Source organism: Lycium ferocissimum, chromosome 9, assembly GCF_029784015.1.
Source record: "Lycium ferocissimum isolate CSIRO_LF1 chromosome 9, AGI_CSIRO_Lferr_CH_V1, whole genome shotgun sequence".
NCBI classification, from domain to species: domain Eukaryota; kingdom Viridiplantae; phylum Streptophyta; class Magnoliopsida; order Solanales; family Solanaceae; genus Lycium; species Lycium ferocissimum.
Genome location: NC_081350.1, coordinates 58961351 through 58979864, shown reverse-complemented (window position 1 = coordinate 58979864; position 18514 = coordinate 58961351). Strand labels below are relative to the sequence as shown.

At 31.6% G+C, this 18514-nt stretch overlaps 1 protein-coding gene across 1 annotated transcript; it reads left to right on the top strand.

The window, feature by feature from the left end:
* Nucleotides 1-12894: 12894 nt before the first annotated feature.
* LOC132029416 (indole-3-acetate O-methyltransferase 1-like) lies at nucleotides 12895-18190 on the top strand. Its single transcript, XM_059418692.1, has 4 exons — nucleotides 12895-13309; nucleotides 13854-14273; nucleotides 15903-16178; nucleotides 17719-18190. Exons 1-4 carry the CDS (start codon nucleotides 13190-13192, stop codon nucleotides 18070-18072), a joined length of 1170 nt encoding a protein of 389 aa, XP_059274675.1. The 5' UTR covers nucleotides 12895-13189; the 3' UTR covers nucleotides 18073-18190.
* The last annotated feature ends 324 nt before the right edge of the window (nucleotides 18191-18514 follow it).

Below are 18514 nucleotides of genomic sequence, written 5' to 3'. Positions count from 1 at the left end.
GTGTTTTTAACTTTTTTTTTGTTGGGGTATTTTGGTTAAAATTTTTTTTTGGGGGGGCATTTTGGATTCGGACTCTATGAATTTTAGTCTTTCGAAAATAGCTTGGGTCGCAAATAATTGAATCTACAATAACCGACGTATAAAAAATATTGAAATTTTGATATAAAATAATAAATAGCACTCGGGAAGTAATAAAAGATTTTGGTGCTTTAGTTAAAAGGTTGTAGGCTAAGCCATGAAGGAGCCGAGTTCGAATCCTACTCAAAGCAATATATTGTTTGTTGATTTTAAGGTGGCCATTTTCAGGCCAATTTGAATCACAGATCCATAAAAGCTGTTATGGTAATAGGGGATAAAGTTTAGTGATAATTAACACGTGAAATTAATTGTAAAACTGATGAAAAAAATAGATACTAAAAAGAAAATGAAGGAAATGGCTCTTCAAACGGAAAAAGACAGTTGAAAATGATACGACTATTATTTAGAACCATAATATTATAGCTGCCCTGTATGTTGTCTCTTATCAAAAAAGTTTTTATTGTTTCTTTCCTTGCAGCTTTTGATAAGAAAGATAGACTCTTATACGAATTAGTATTATTATGTTTTTGTTGGAACGTGAAGATCTACACTATATCGAAAGAAGATTTTTGTTCACATAGTATTGCGAAAATATTTTCGTTATTATTCATAATTTTCAGATTATTATTGTGACTGACGTCAAAAATATTTTTATTTTTTGCAACAACCGATAATGTTGTGGCAATTTTATTTGGCAACAAAAAAGTTATTTTTAAAAGATTAAATTTTTAAATATAGTAAGTTGTTATATTAACTTTCTTAACTATAATATTATTTTTGTTGCCAAAAGAATTATTGCCATTTCTATATTTTTTTTGTTGTGATATGGATATACATGATGCAAAAATTAGAAGAGACGCATATGTACAAGTTGCATGGGACACAATCATTCTTCCCTTATTCATTAATTGTCATGTGCTCTCCCAACAGTGATACCCTGTTCACATCCCCCGTCTTATTTCAACAAGCATTTGGCCCTTTGACTATCTATTTTAGTTTCAAAAAAAAGTTTGGGCATTTTAACTGATTAATATTATATAAAATATATATTGTAGAATTCAATTATAAATAGTTAAGCTTAAGATTGTTTATTTTTTTTTGGAAGCGGATCTGTAAAAGAATTTGAATTTCACCATTCCTTAGAATATTTTTGTTGTGATATGGATATTCATGATGCAAAAAACCCCTAGAAGAGACGCATATATACAAATTAGTTGCAAGTGAAGGAACAATAATCATTCTTCCCTTATTCATTCAATTGTCATGTGACTCTCCCAACAGAAATATTCTGATACCCTGTTCACATCCCCCGTCTTATTATTTTTAACATTTTTATTTTTTAAAAATCATTTTTTAAAATTATTTTTTATTTTTAAATCTTTTTTTTATTTTAGTTTCAATTAATATTTTTTTTGGGAATTGAGAAATGTGTATATCTGATGACTTAACCTTTTGGAAAAATGTATGAAATGTTAACTGAATTTCAATATTTTTGATATAAAATACTACAACTATTGTAGAATTCAATTATAAATAGTAGTATATAACTTTGTTACAACATTCAAGACTTAAGATTTTTGTGTATTTTTATTTTTTTTTTTTTTATGTATGAAAAACGGATCTTGATCAATAACTGTAATTTGAATTTCCACAATCTAAATATCCTTAGAAGATGCAGAGTATATTTCTCGATATCTAACCCTAGTTGTCGTTTATTCCCACAAGAAACGGTTAGGAAAACCCCTCACACACATAATAGTATATTTATAGATAATTAGTTATGGTTTAAGTGAAAGGTTAACTAATGGGTTAATGGGCTAACTAACACCCCTTATGAATGGCCCTCCCTCAATAATATTTTTTAATCAGCTAATATAACTACTAAATATTTAACAAATATTATTGAGTCAGGTCCATCCTTTTCTTGTCACAATATGATGAACAAAATACTGCTGATTTGGTTAAGTCCTCAGTCTCTATTATTATATCCTCCTTTGGTTGGAAGGATCATCAGAGAGACTTTGTAACTTTTCTTTCCTTGTCGTTATGAATAATGCTTGATTGAGAAAACACTGTTGGACAAAAGTTTCATTGCTAGACAAAAAGGAAAAATAATGTTTGAAAATTATTGCAAGATGGAAGTTGAAGGACCTGTTATTTTCTTAGGATCAAGTATAGTATAAATTCATTGATTTGGTTCTTCAGTGCGTTGTCGCTTCTTTTTCCCCTTTTTTGTCTATCTTGACAATGAAATTTGCATGCATGTCAATCCAACCTTTTCTAATACTATTTTCTTCTACTCTTAGGGTCGTTATTTTATTTTCGATCCATATCTCTCACTGCTAAAAAGTCATAATTTTCTCATTGAAATTTATCACCGGAAATATTCAGTGGGTATACCCACAGATATTTTGTTTGAATCAGTGGGAAAAGAATAGTCTGTGTTTTTACATGGAAAAATTAGGAAGTTTCACATCATTACAATTGGAATCTACATTTTAGGACATGCGTTGTATCCCGGAGGGGCGTCGAGTTATCTTCTTCGGACGATGAAGATTATCTTGTAATGCGGGCAATCTCCTTAAAGAGAAAGAAATATCCGCACTCAGCATGAATTTTTTATTTTATTTTTTCCGTCATTTTGTTCATTTTATTTTTCAACTATAATTTGTGGTATATTCATAGACAATACGTGCGTAAGACAAAGAAATAGACAAAGACTAGAAGCATAAGTTTTTTCCACCGAGAATCAGTGGAAAATTTGTACTATAAGACATGATTTTTCCACTTGATTCTTACCGACTAGCTCATTGGGTATAATTTGTAGGATGAATTATACCACCACTTTCTTGTCAATCTATGGCCACTAACATGACAAGAAATAATGTATTTTAATAATATAATTTTAATATTAAAATTCTCCTACACCAACACAAATATATATAATCAAATTAAAATATGTGCAACAAGTTAAGAAACAATTTATATAATATGGTGACATGCAAATGTAGGGTAATTAAATGGATTTGGGAGGGAATCATGGTGGGGGACCTATGAGGCAGAGGATAATTTAATATGTCCATAATTAAGCTCTGGTTCACTTGATCATCATCATATCGTTCATTTCCTTTTTTCAGAAAAATAAGACTGCTCAGAAATGGCAGTGGGTCGGACCATATCCAGTACATTCATTGAAATTTAAAGGGCAATTTGTAGGATTGTCCTTAGCTGGGGGTGGTCTTTAATTTTTGGCCCTCAAAATGGTGGTCTTTAATTTTTGTACATGGGCAGAAAATAGTGGTCAAAATGATGGCCTTAAGGCAGAATTTGGGCCTTAAAGGCAAAATTTGCATATGGGTCGAATTTGAAAATTTCTGCCTTAAGGCCCAAATTTTGCCTTGTGATTTTTTTTTTTCTGAGTTGGGGTTCGAAGTCACAACCCTATATCAGTAGGCTCAATTGGTTACTTCTTTTCACCCTGATGGTGAGGGTTCGCATCCCCATGTTATAATTCCCTCCCCATTTCTCCTCCTACCCCAATGTAATAATAAAAAAATAAAAAAATAAAAATAAAAAAAAGAGACCACCAATTTGAAGGGAAAAAATTAAAGACCAACCCAAATGAAGGACAATTCACGCAAAAAAAAAAAAAAAAAAATTAATACTGAAAAAGATTTAGGCCTTGTCTCCACAATATTTGGTTAAAGATGAAAAAAAAAAAAAAAAACTCCTATTTTGTCTATACGAACCTATGTAGAAGACTAGAAGATAACAGTAGCAACAACGCATATAATAATAATAAAAAAAAAAGTAGGTAAACGCCAATAAAAAAGTAGGCAAACGCCGTTGTCGGGGATCAAACTCGGGTCATCCGTGTAACAGGCGGGAATATTCAGCACTATACTACAATGACTTGTTGGTTTCTTTCGACTAATTTGATATTGAATAACTGAAAAATATTTTTCTCAATATCAAACACAACCTCAATTTTCTTCCGTTTTCGCGCATAGGCTTGTGAAGTTTTAGACTATATGCCATTAAGGGTGTGCAAAGATACTTTCAACCTTTAGTATATATGTATGAGAAGTAACATTTTAAACCTATATACATAGTATAATTTTTCGACAAATGGTGTTTAGCTGACCACCTTTCAACATACATACATAGCTACGCCTCTATAGATGACAAGATTGAGCAATTTCGAATTGTACAAAGGCAAATTTCACTACAAGAGAACATGGAATTAGCTACGTCATTTGTCGGTAATCCCTAGTTAATCCGTCGCTAAATAGCTCATCCATAGTTAGATTTTCTTATAATTTGTGTTATTATCCGTAGCTTAAATGAGATTAAGTAATGAGATTTTCTTTGTTAGCTACGAAATTTTGTCCGTCGCTAATTCCATATTTTCTTATAGTGAATTTGCACCTTTTCTATCATATTAAATAATGGAAAAGTGGTCCGATTTATCTGATACTATTTAAAATTGAACAACTTTGCACTATGTTAAACTTTTGGTCTAATCACGACCCTTGCGAATAGGAAAAAGTCTCATTAACTTTAGTCAAAAGTTGAAGGGTAAATATGGATATTCTTTTTTGAAGAATTTGGACACGTAGAGTTCAGTATCTCCATACTGGAGTTCTGTTAATTGTAAAGGCAAATACAAATGATTTGCCAACAATAAGAGCATGAATAGACCAAAAATATAATGAATTTCAAAATTGAACAATTTCATACGGTATAAGGATATAGTTGAACCTTTTAAAAAAAATCTGCAAAAACGTTAGCTTGATGAGAATCAACTAGAGTATAAAGATGAGCATAACTGGAAAACCAACATTTAAGGAGAAGTCAAGTCAAGTCTAGCATAAAATTTTCCACAGATGAGACGGTAAAAAAGAATAAAAAGCAGAGGAAGGGGAACGGTAAAGAAAGTCTAAAAAGCGGTGGACTACTACTTTATTAAAACTTTTTTTTGTGTTTAAATTATTTTTTTAACACAACTTTAACAATAATTGTTGGTGGACATATTTGTCGTGGGAATGCATATATGTAGCAACAGGTCATGCAGGGGTCGACTACGATCTTTGGTCTTGTTTTATTTATAACAGTAATCAATAATTGCCTGTGGCAGAATACAAAGTCGTTTCCTCCTTTTTATTTTTTATTTTGCAAGAGAGGGTGGGAGGCTGTGGAACTAGAATTCTATCTACGGTTTCTGATCAAGCTTACTTGTAAATATAATCTTGTAAGGAAAACAATCAAGCATGGATCGTCATGATTTGAAAGTTACAAGCAAAGAATAGGGGGAAAAACATCATTTAGGTCATGATAGATCGATATGTATTCATGTTATATTCAATCTACTTGTCCTGTTGAATTATTGAACTTAATAAACTTTGGTCAAACATGTTTTTATGTTGATAAATCTATTTAATATGAATAATCATGTTTTTATGTTGATAAATCTATTTAATATGAATAAATAACTTATTCATTACCCAATAAGCTAACTTTTTAAAATTTAGAAACTATAAATTAAAATCTTAGATTCCCCTCCAGGTGGAGGGTTTTTAAGAAGAGTGAATATATACATGCAACGGATTTCAATTATAGGAAACTTTATTTACGCTATCTGTGTTATTCAACCGACCATAGCAAATAACTATCGTCTTTTTGAAGTTAATATACTAGTATTGCTATAAAAAAGAAAGTACCTATTGTTACATGTTAATTTAATCTAATCTAATGGTGTAATAAATTTATATTACTCAAATCAACCATTGTTATTATTATATGTGCCATTTAGCCGATTATAACAGACAACTATCGTCTTTTTGAGGTCAATATATTACGATTGCTATAAAAGAAGTATCTGTTGTTACATCTCAATTTAATCTAATTGTGTAAAAAATTTATGTATGAACTCAAATCAACCATTGTTATTACTATGTGTGCCATTTAACAGACGATAGTAGATAGGGGTAGGCATGATATGGTAGATATCGAATTATCGCATCGAAATTGAAATTTTGATACCGCGATTTTGGTATCATGATATTTTGTATAGTATTTGGTATGTATTGTACAAAATTTTAGTATTTTTTACGTTACTCGGTATTTATAAAACAAATATCGAAATACCGAATACCGTAGCGAAGTATATATTTACATATACAATTTATATATATTGTTATATACTAACAAATATATAAACTAGTATTAGTACGAAACTAATTGGTTAGACGTTGGAACTTTGACTACTCATTTTTTTTTTTTTTGAAGAACTTTGACTACTTTATCTTGATTGAAATGTCCTTTTTGTGTGATTGATTAACTACGGTGTTAGTATCATATAATTGACGTTTCTTGAAAAGTCGAAGTCATAATATCCTATATATGAGTATAAGTAAGTCGAAGTTGAACAAACTATGGTTATCGATTCACCGCACCACAAAATACTGAAGCTGAACTTAAGTATACTGAACCATACCGAACTAATTTGGTATGATAATAGCATAGTGTTTTTAAAAACCGAAGGCCAAAATTATCGGACCGAAGTTTTCAATACCATACCATATTGCACCATGTCCACCCCTAAATTAGCAGGTTAACATATTAGAATTGCTATGAAAGTAGCTATTGTTACATGTCAGTTTAATTTGATGGTGCAACAAATTCGTAGACTAACTCAAATCAACCACTGTTATTTACAAAATTTATCTTTTGCGGTGAGTGTTGGTGAGGAGGGGTGTTTGCTGTAGTTATTGGGTAGTTGGGAGTTTAAAAAGGGGTCTAAAACTACCTAGTAATTTTATCATATGATCCGGCGAATATCACGGTCTGTGTCTCTTTCTTTTGTTACAGAGGAAAGTTTTCAAAGGAAAGTAAAGAAAAAGTAAAGGGACTAAATAAGTCTGAGATTCAAGTTCTTTGGTGGACAACACTGTGAACACAATTCCGGTGTCTCTGCAAATTATTTTGTCACTTCTCTTATTTTGTCTATGCAAATTAAGTTCATATATAAAGAAAGAAAGGCAAACATCCCTTTTCTGTGACTCAGGATTCAGAGAAAGTGCCACTTTAAGGTTCCAATGGGATTTGTAGATTTGACATCTATTAATTCAAATGAGAATTTACCTTTGTCTAATTTGACTCATGATATTATTGTCCTTGGACAGTCACGTCATCAATTATATTGGATTAAGATAGGTGTGGAAGACTATTAATTGTAAGAGTATATGTGGTTTTCAAAGTTTAGACGGTAGAGGTATAATTGGTGCCGAACTTTAACGAAGAATAAAATGGTCTATTTCGAATGATTAATTTAAAGGTAGTTTTATTTGGCCCTTTAAAGTTGGAGAAACTTATGTAAATGTACACTTCGGTCAACTAGTTTATCAACATGACCGAAGTATATACTATCTATGCACTTCGGATTGTATATATTGTGTATAGGTATGTATATTATTTGTCTGGTGTACGTATATTTAGTATAAAATTTAAACTACATATACACTGTGCACACATTTACTAAGCTAGATGGTTGAACGGTATTTAGCTATAACTTTCCCTTTAATTTGACTCATGATATTATTGTTGTGGGTTTCATTTCAGATTAACTACTTCTATAACTTTTACTAATTCATAAATTTCGAACCTCTTAAGGAAACAACATAATCTAACGAAGATTTAATTGAAAGCTAATGTTAAAAAGAGATAACGACTCTATTTAAAACACGCACTTTGTGCAGTGTTGTTGAGTAAACATTTTGCTTGTGATAATTGAGAAAGAATGAAAAAGATACACCATCATACACCATCGGTCCTTTAAATTCATACCTCCACAATTTTAGTCCTTACATTTATCAAAACCGAGCACTTTTCGTCTTCATCATATATAAAACACATGGCAGCAATTACGTTTGACGGAATTGTCTGGTGAGAAGCACGTGATCAGCCGTTTAAACAAAACAAACCAGCGGAACAATTCATTTTTTCCTACTTTATGTTTTAAGAAATACCCTAGATATAGAGTTTCAATAGCAAAGAGTAGTACTACTGAAAATTTGAACGTGATATAAAAGTTGATTCATTCGCTTTTTTACAGGAAATAAGGTGGAAGGACCCATATAGTAGGTTCAACACTTTTAATTCGTTAACAACTTATTTGCAAATAAAACTTGTTTCCTTTTAAACTTCGGAAAAGGGCCTAAATGCCCTTGAACTATCGGATTTGATACAAAAATATCCTCCGTTTACCTTTCAGCTCTAAAATGCCCTCGCCGTCAACCTAATGGTAGTAAGATGCCCTTATATTTAACGGCCACTTTTAAAATATAATTAAAAGTTTCTTTTATTATGTGGAACGATTCTATTGGCTGATTTTACAATAAACCTAATTAATAAAAATCTCAATCCAACCTAAAATTCATAGCCGATCCGCTTAATTTCCGTATTAAACTAAATGAATTGCCAATAATCTTCGTTGTTCATCATCTTCCTCAAATCTCTCATTGTCTCCGGCAATTGACAATATAAGGGCAATTACCTTATATTTTGTCATTCACAAATGGATCCGGCGATCTCCTCACTCTCCGGTAATGGGTCTTTTAGTTTAATACGAGAATTTAAGCGAACCGAGTATGAGTTTAGGTGGATCCGGGTTTTGGGTTGAGATTTTAATTAATTAGGTTTATTTTAAGATCAGCTAATATAATCGTGTCACGTAATGAATGAAACTTTTAATTATATTTTAAAAGTGGGTCGTTAAATATAAGGGCATTTTAGGACCACTAGGTTAAAGGAGAGGACATTTTAGAGCGGAAAAGTAAACAGATGGCATTTTTGTACCAATCTGATAGTTCAAGGGCATTTTAGGCCATTTTCCGTTTAACTTTCATTGGCTTATAATTCATGCAAACACTTAATTTCCTTACGTTACTTTATTGGCTTAACGTAAATTTCCTAATTAGTTGGTTGATGGAGAAGAAATGTGTGTCATTCAAATTAGATGGGTGCATAATTTTTTTTTCTTTTTATGTGGTTTTACCTTCTAAGGTTAAGTTGGACCAACCTTGTAGGATGGTCAAAACTCGTAGTCAAACTTTCTATGTCCGAGAATGGAAGATTAAATAATACTATTCCATAATCTCTTGCAGCATTGTCTATGTATGTGGTATGAGCAAATGATCACATTTTACTTTCATCTGGTCAAATTTAAAATTAATTCAATATACTTCTCATTCTTGGTAAGTCATCAATTTCTAACCTATTTTGGACATTCGTATTATTAACAAAAAAAAAGACATTTGTATTGTTAATCAGATAAGGTCAATTATAACTAGTCTTTTTTCTTTTTTCGGGTAACTAATTATAACTAGTCAAAATTGGTCAATGGACTCCAATTACTATATGTGATTTCCAGACAGGGGCGGATCTACGTGTAAGTGAGGGTGTTCACGAACACATTCGGCAAAAAATTACAGTGTATATATAGGGTAAATTTTCTGTATTTATGTGCATATATTAACCTTTGAACACCCTCAGCAAAATATTACAGTGTATATTTAGCTTCTTTTTTTTTCCGAACACCCTGAATGAAAATTCTGGATCCGCCACTTCCATTCCAAAGAACCCATCAGAGTACTCATCAAAGATTTAGGATGTATAAATGAAGGTATTATCATTCATTCTTGCACATTCTACAGTTTTTTTCTTGAAATAAATTAAATTCGGTGCATAATTACTTTGATCCTTTGATGGAAGGCCAAACAGTAAGTGAAGCTACATGACTTGCGACAAATTTGTATTGGAAGAATGCCTTATTTCTCAGCAATCAGCACGTAAGAGTTTAATCTCTTGAATAGTTCGATTAAATTGTCCTGTATTTCATTACTTGACGTACATCAATTTTTTAATCAACTCGTATCTGAACTCTATTATATTAGCCTTGATTTCACTACTCTATGTACATTATTTTTTTTAATCGCCTCGTAGCTGAAATCTATTATATTAGCCTATCCATATTTCGGTATATATACCAATATTACTTACACATTCTATTCGGTATTATTCTCATACATAGTAAACCATGGCATTGACAATACCAGTACTATTTCTACTTTAATACACCATATTTAGTGCTATTTAAAAATTATGCAATGCATGTTATTTAATGCAATAAACCAAACAGTGGATAAAAAATAATGTCAGCATTGCTGGGATCGAAATAATTAGGGCATCATGCGGAAGTTAATCATTGCAAACCTTAAACAACGATAAATCAGACGACAAAGAAGATATACTAAAAAGACATAATATTATAATATAATTTGGTCAAGTGACCTACATAGTGTAAAACTAATATATAAAGCATAAAAACCTATTGAGAGAATTATCTCCCTCTAAACAAGACTCTTTAATAACTACATTCTGGATGTTATTGTGTTGTGTTATACGAGAAAGATTCTTTAATTTATAGAGGTCCAAAACTTTTTCCTCCAAGAAAAGGACTAGCCAAATATGGAAGAGAATTATATATATTTTCATTTCAGGAAAAGTAAAACGATTATGATTATACTTTGACTTTCCTTCTATAGAAAAGTAAAACTCAAATATGGTAAGAATATCAGCTAACAAGCATAACTAATCTCAACATTATTAATTCTCTGCATTAATACACCGTATTAGTTGTTGTGAGCAGTGGAAAGTCAAAATTTTCACTAAGAGGGTTCAAAATATAAAGGAGTAAACAAACGAAGAAGGCAAAAGAGTTCAACATCTACAATATTTACATTTAAAAAATTTAATCCTGTACATACAGGGTAATTTTTCACCGAAGGGGTTTCGGCTGACCCTAGCCCCATCATTGATTTTTCATTTCTTGTCCCTTCTTTCTGCAACGTTAGAAACCTTTTTATATACTTATTCTCGTTCACTATTTATATCAAGTCAAAAAATTTAATCATATATATATATATAAATTAAAGTGAAAATACATATCATTTAATCATAATTAAGTAATTAAAAAAACATATGCAAGTTTATATGGCATCTGTGTCACATTCATTTGTCTGTCAACTATTGGCTCAGTAAGATCCTTTTAGCCCCCTAGAATTATTAGACCCTATAGCTAAACAAACTGGCCCTTGATTTCTGGAGTGATGACTCTTAATTTGGCGGAAGACTATTAATGATCACTTAGCTTTCAGTTAATCTTAGTTCCTGTAGTAGACAAAATGTCAACTTCCAAATGATGCACCATTGGATACAACAAACATATAAAATTAGGAAATTGGAACTTGTTGAATCTTATTTGGAGTATCAAATCATGGTTTAGGCGTGTATTAAAAAGACAGGGTTAATTAGAATTATAGGAGTAATAGTTTCACTACAAGAAAAACTATATTTGGCAACAAACTTTTTTTTGTTGCCATAGATTGATTATTGTTGCAAAAAGTACTTTTGGCAACAAAAAAATATATTTTGTTGCATGAACTTTTTCCAACGGCTGTTGTTGCAACAATGTGCAACAACTTTTTTTTTGGTTGCCAAAAGTACTTTTTGCAACAATAATCAATACTATGGTAACAAAATTAAATTCTTTGACAACAAAAAAATCATTTACCAACAATAAAACTAAGTTGTTGCCAAATATAAAAAATTTTGTTGCGATTTCTATACTTTGTTGTAGTGTTTGTCATCGTTTTGGGAATCAAAAGAGGTTCTTGTTTTGTCATATGTATGTATTGATAAAAAAAAGTAGCTATACTAGTAGTTAGTAGTATTACTAGTTCATGATTTGCCATTGTCTATGGCAACTAAAAAATTACACTTAACTAACAACAAACACATTATCTATAATTGATTTCGTTTGGGAATTTTTTATTATTATGCCTTAATCATTTCGTGTATATATACTATGCACTTTGGTAGTTGCTTATAGAGAAACCGTTTTCTTATTGCTTGTGTTAGGTTTGCCCTAATCGGCATATAATTCTAGTCTGAAATTTGGACCCATATATTGTTGCTTTATATGATTTTCAAAAGGCCTTAATTTATTTTATATATTATGTATAACTTTTCATTTCTCTAATGATTATGTTAACGGATAAACGGTTATAATCAAACACGATTATAGGGATGCTTTAGCTAATTGATTTTCCTAATTGCTTACTACAATTTGGCTGATTATGGCTTGCACGTTATATGCTTCCAAATTCCCAATAGGGTGTCTTAGAGCAATTATGTAATCTTAAGAAAACTATATTGAGTTTTGTCCGGCTTTTTGTTTTGTTGATAAGGGAACCCGCAATTTCTGTTCTTTGGGTGCGCACAAGATAAACCTTGCTCAAATGTAGTTTTGCCCTACTTAGGAAAGTAATCAAATAAGTTTGTTAAAATCATGGGGCTCTAGCTTTCAGTTTAAGGGGAGAATAATAATACAAGACAAAGTGCATCCACTAACTTTGATTTGAAAAAGAAAATCTAGAATTTTGGATTCGCCTTTGATTGAAACCGGTAAAATATAGCGGTGTTTCACATCCACTGATTTAAAATATTTGACTGAAATTAGTGGTCAAAATGACATTTAGGACTCTATTTGTAAGGAAAGACTTAAGATTTAGCATAACAATCACTCAAGATTTAGCATAACAATCGAACAAATTACACAAGTAATGGAGAGAGTTGAATAAATCATCTCCTATTCCCCTTAGATCTCTTTTGCATTTTAATTACAAAAAATTTTGCGTAGAGATTCAATTATTATAGAATTCCGGCGTCAATCTTGGGCCTGCTTTGTTACTTGTTTCCATGTGAAGCCCATATCTTCTTCATATGCTCTCCACCCACCCACCCCCTAATTGAATTCACCACCAAATTTTATTCTTCTTTATTTTAGTAGCTTTTATATTTCTGATTCTGTCAAAAAAGTATATCTTTCATGAGTATGTATCCTAACCACTAGAACAAGACCAAATCTCTCTTCAGCTTTTCCAAACTCTATATACACCCCACTTACATTTTGTCATTTGTATTCTCAACATACTTAACCACCTCCCCTTTTCGCTGATAAAAATTAACAATCTCTCTGTTGTATACCAATATGGCTACCTTAGGAGACAATAAGGACAACGTTGTGGTGTCTAACATGAAACTTGAAAGAATGCTTAGCATGAAAGGAGGCAAAGGAGAGGCTAGCTACGTCAACAATTCTCAAGCCCAGGTATTCACTTCCTCACCTTAATTTCTACTTCTCTCCGTACCAATTTATATGACACTTTTTTTGAATTTCAAAAGTTAAACAAGTTTTTCTTTTACCGTAATTTTATCATATGCCTTTTAAATATATTGAATTGTTAATTAATTTGATTTTTAGTGTTTGTTTACTTAGTTTTCAAATATGTAAATTTTATTTCAAAAAACTTAAAAATTTTGCGTTCGAATTCAGGATCAAAACTAAAATTTTGACTCTCAAAATAAGAAATATGCCACCTAAATTGGAACACAGAGAATACTATTTTATTTTCTTTGTAAAGCTATTTGTGCAACCTTAGTAGTTGATGGACATTTGGAAAATTTGCGACCACATGCCACAGAAAAATGTCTATATAGTCTAGTGGTATCGGTAGGAATTTTTCAAATAATAAGTATATGATTTAACTCATTATCACCCTCCCCCTTCCCCTTTTCCCCATGCAATAGAAAAAATTAAAAAGAAAACTATATACACTATCAGTATACATAGCATAAGCTCCTATTATATACAGGGACAACATGCTCGATCAATGCTGCACCTATTGAAAGAAACCCTTGACGGGGTCCAGCTTAGCCCGACCGACATTGCTTTCGTGATGGTCGACCTAGGATGTTCCTGCGGCAGCAACACCGTGTACATAATCGACGTGATTGTGCAACATATGAGCAAACGTTACGAAGCAATAGGTCAACAACCACCGGAATTTTCCGCATTTTTTGCAGACCTTCCTTCCAATGACTTCAACACACTGTTTCAATTGTTGCCACCTTTGGCGAATAATGGCTGTGGCAGCATGGAGGAATGCTTGGCTTCGAATAGCAACCGGTCGTACTTTGCTGCCGGAGTTCCGGGTTCATTTTATCGACGTCTCTTTCCGGCTAGATCCGTTGATGTTTTCTACTCCGCATTTTCTTTGCACTGGCTTTCTCAGGTTATTTTCTTATTCATATACATTCTCTTTGTCCTATTTTAATGGTTGTTTAACTCTTTTCACGTCCATTAGTAAAAAAAAAAAAAAAAATAGTAAAAAAAAAATATAGTTTACTAAGTTACCCGTATTTAATAAAAGTAGACTAAATTTTTCTGTTAAATAGTGGGTATATTTGGAGACAATTATCAGCTTTAATCTTGAATATCTAAGGTGACAATTATTTCAGTACAAATTTTTGAGCTAAAACTACACGTAAAATGAGACAAAGGGAGTATATGCTTCAACGTTTTTAATATATTTCATTTTGAGTCCGAGTCCAAGTTCAATGTACCGATGGTACAACTTTTCTTAATAGGTAAACTATAAGTAAATTCTTGATAAGTATTGATTGTTAGTCTGGTAAAAAAAGTAACTAACTTCATAGTGTGCATAATTTAAATCGTTCCATTTTTAACTCCATATAGTCAGTACGTATTTTCCGTCTCATGAAGTTTTTGTACACTTTTTAAGAATGTCATTTTAGTAACTTCAATCTTGACAATATTAGTCTTAGTTTGTCTTTCCGTAAACGTCTCAAGTAATTAACACTTTATTACTTTTGATTAATAAAGATAGTACTTTGATTAATAAAGATAGTACTTTGATTAATAAAGATAGATTTGGAAAAAGAAACGTAACAAATAACTTCTTATTTTTCTAAAACGTTAAATATTTTACAATATTTTTATATGTTTAAATTATGAAAACTAATACTATTACTCAAGGCATCATATAATATTTCCCTAACAGCAGTCAAAAGTAGTATGGCATCAAAGTCGTGGTCAGTTATAAATAATGTAGGTATACTTACGTAGCATGGAGAAATAGATAGAGAAACGAGGAAATAATAGTAATCATCTTTGCCAATCCCGAGGATGATTTACAGTTTAGGAAAAACACATGAATTGTTTATGGTTTTCAAAGTTTGAAAATGCATAAAGATCCTAACTACTTTTATTTTCGTTGAGAAGGTCAAAAAGTTAAAAAGCATTCAAAACAATGCCCCTGGTTTGTCAAAACCACTATCCTAAGTCATTGACAAAATTTCATTTGATTCTTTATTAATACTCGCCTTTTGTTTCAATTTACGTGATACTTTTCATTTCTCGAGAGTTAATTTTACCAATCTTTAAAGTTAAATTAGATTATATTAACTTAATATTTTAAAATTAAGATTTAAATATTTAAAAATTATACAAAAAGTTCTATAACTTGTAATTTTTTTCATGTCAATATGATTAAAAAAATATATTATAAAATTTCAGTCAAAGTTTACATAATTTGAATCTCGCGGAAAAACGAAAAGTACCACATAAATTGAGATAGTACTATGCAATACTGAAAAATCTTCTGATGTGTACCAATTTAAATTGGAAAAGTTACACATTTGGTCCGTCGGCAAAAAATAATTACATTTGCTAGTTAAATATACAAAAAATTATACACTATTATGTATTAAAAACGTATATTTATGTATATCATACATCGATATACATAAAATACACATTTACTGGCTCTATTATTTTGATGGGTGATTATTTATGTTAATTTATGAGATTGTTAAATTAAGCTCTGTTTGGGATGTGATAGGTGCCGGATGTAGTGTTGGATAAGCGAAGTGTGGCGTACAACAAGGGAAGGATATACATCCATGGTGCAAATGAGATCACAGCCAACGCCTACAAAAAGCAATTCCAAAGTGATTTGGCTGGTTTCCTAGGTGCTAGGTCTAAAGAAATTAAGAGAGGTGGTTCAATGTTCTTGGTTTGCTTAGGAAGGACTTCTGTGGACCCAACAGACCAAGGTGGGGCTGGCCTCCTTTTTGGGACCCATTTTCAAGATGCTTGGGATGATCTTGTCCAAGAGGTAATTACCATTCTTCTCTTTGCCACAATATAGGACTAGCCCTTTATGTTTTCTCCACGATCCATGAAAAGTATAACTTGTTTTTGCATAATCAAAATAATATACAATATGTAATTCTTCTTATTAAGTCAGATATGACATTTGGAAACCACACCAATAAATTGCTATGGCAAATTAATTTGCATCGATAATACGTATAGAAGTTCTTTATACTGCTTATATAAAAGCCATCGTTTGTATGGCGAACCTTCCAAAAATTATCCATTTTTGGAAGATTCAATACGAGTACGGCGGCATGTTAAGAACCCGGTTAAGCATATAGCTTAAACTCATACTCTTTATGTCCCAATTTATGTGAAGGTGTTATTTTTTGGATAGTCAAACAACTTTTTCTTTGACTACAATTTTCTCAAACTTTTAAAAAATATTTGATTTACTAGTTATGTTGGCTTGTAGTACTTTTTGTTTAGTTTTCAAATTTATAAATTTTGTTTTTAAAAATTGAAAAATTCATACTCCCTCCGTCCCAAAAAGATTGTCCTCTTTTGACTTGACACAAAATTTAAGAAATAAAGGAAGACTTTTGAGATGTGTGGTCCAAAATAAGTCTTAGATATTTGTGTAGCTGTAAATCATTTTATTAAGTTAAATTGTTTATACATATAAAAAGCAGATAATTTTTTTTGAGACAGACTAAAAAGAAAAGGAGAATAGGTAGTACTTATTTTAATAGTCAAAATATGATGTTTTGACCCTCGCGTACTACAAATTCCTTCGTATAAATTGGGACAGGACAGAGAGAGTATTTCTTTTTGTCTTTTCCATTTTTCTGGAAAATAAAAAGTTGGTCGTTCGGGACAATTAGACTAGTCTTCAGAGTCACAATCAGAGGATCGCCATTTGATTCTTGAGCAAGCACCTAAATGTAACCAAAGCAATAATATAACACAAGGGTCAACATCTGTCAAGACCAAGTGAATCTCGTTGACAAACAAGCTAGTTGGATTGTGACTAAGCGTCGGCATGGAGCCACAGTACAACGAATTGTCAGATATCATGATTTTTACTTATCATTGCGTTTTAGGCGACCAATTGGGCTTCCTCTCTGTGCCATCCCATCAATTGACTACTCTTTAACTTCTTCCATCTTCATCTTTCATCAATATCATAACAAATAGCAATGCCAAAGTGGCTATATTTCAAACTGTTTGACTATAATTAATACTAGCAACTAGTAACAAGCAGCCGTTATTAGATTGTTCATATAATGTCGGAAAGAAGGAAAAGTCATGATGGTACTAAACAAAAGGGAGTCACATGCATATACCTTATTACTTCTATAAAGTGTTACCGGATCCTATTTAACTTTTATATATTGAAGGTAAAAATTAATTACATGAATATTTACTAAGAAATGAAATTAACTACGCACTTCGTCGCTAAATTGCTCGTAACTAATTACAGAGTTTTATGATAATCTGTCGATAATTACTTAGATTGCTTACGATGTATTAATATATGTGTGTTGGATCAATGGCAGGGGCTAATTACAAGTGAGAAGAGGGACAGCTTCAACATCCCAGTGTATGCACCAAGTATACAAGATTTTAAGGAGGTGGTTGAAGCCAATGGCTCATTCACTATCAACAAGCTCCAAGTTTTTAGGGGAGGGAGTCCTCTAGTTGTCAACCACCCTGACGACGCAGCTGAAGTCGGACGGGCCTTAGCCATCAGCTGCAGAAGTGTTAGTGGCGTCCTTGTCGACGCTCACATTGGCGAACAACTCAGTGATGAGCTGTTCACCAGAGTTGAGCATCGAGCCTCGCGCCATGCAAAAGAGCTCATTGAAAAGCTTCAGTTTTTCCATATAATTGCTTCCCTTTCTCTTGTGTAGTTTGGTGTTTGGACAATATTTAGTTGAAGTTGAAGGAAAAGTATGTTTTGTAAAAGTTAAACTTGTGTTTAGATATGAACTTTATTTGAAAAAAGTTGAACATCATTGTGATTGAAAATTAGTACTACTCAAACTTGTATCTCAATATCCCAAATGCCGAATCTCCGTATTTCACTTAAAATATTGAAGGCCCACAAAGTAATTAGATTGTCTAAATGACAAGTTTAAGAGGCTACTTATGTATTTTAATTTCCTTTTAAAAATATTATTCCTAAAATATTACTCCCTCCGTCCCAATAACACTTTTTTCTCTGTTTAGTCAGTTCGGGAAAAAAATGAGACTTTTTTAGTATTTAGTAACAATTTAACTTAAAAATATTTATTTTACCTTAAATGAGATAATTTATGGCGACACGAATAACTATAATTTATTTTAGACCAT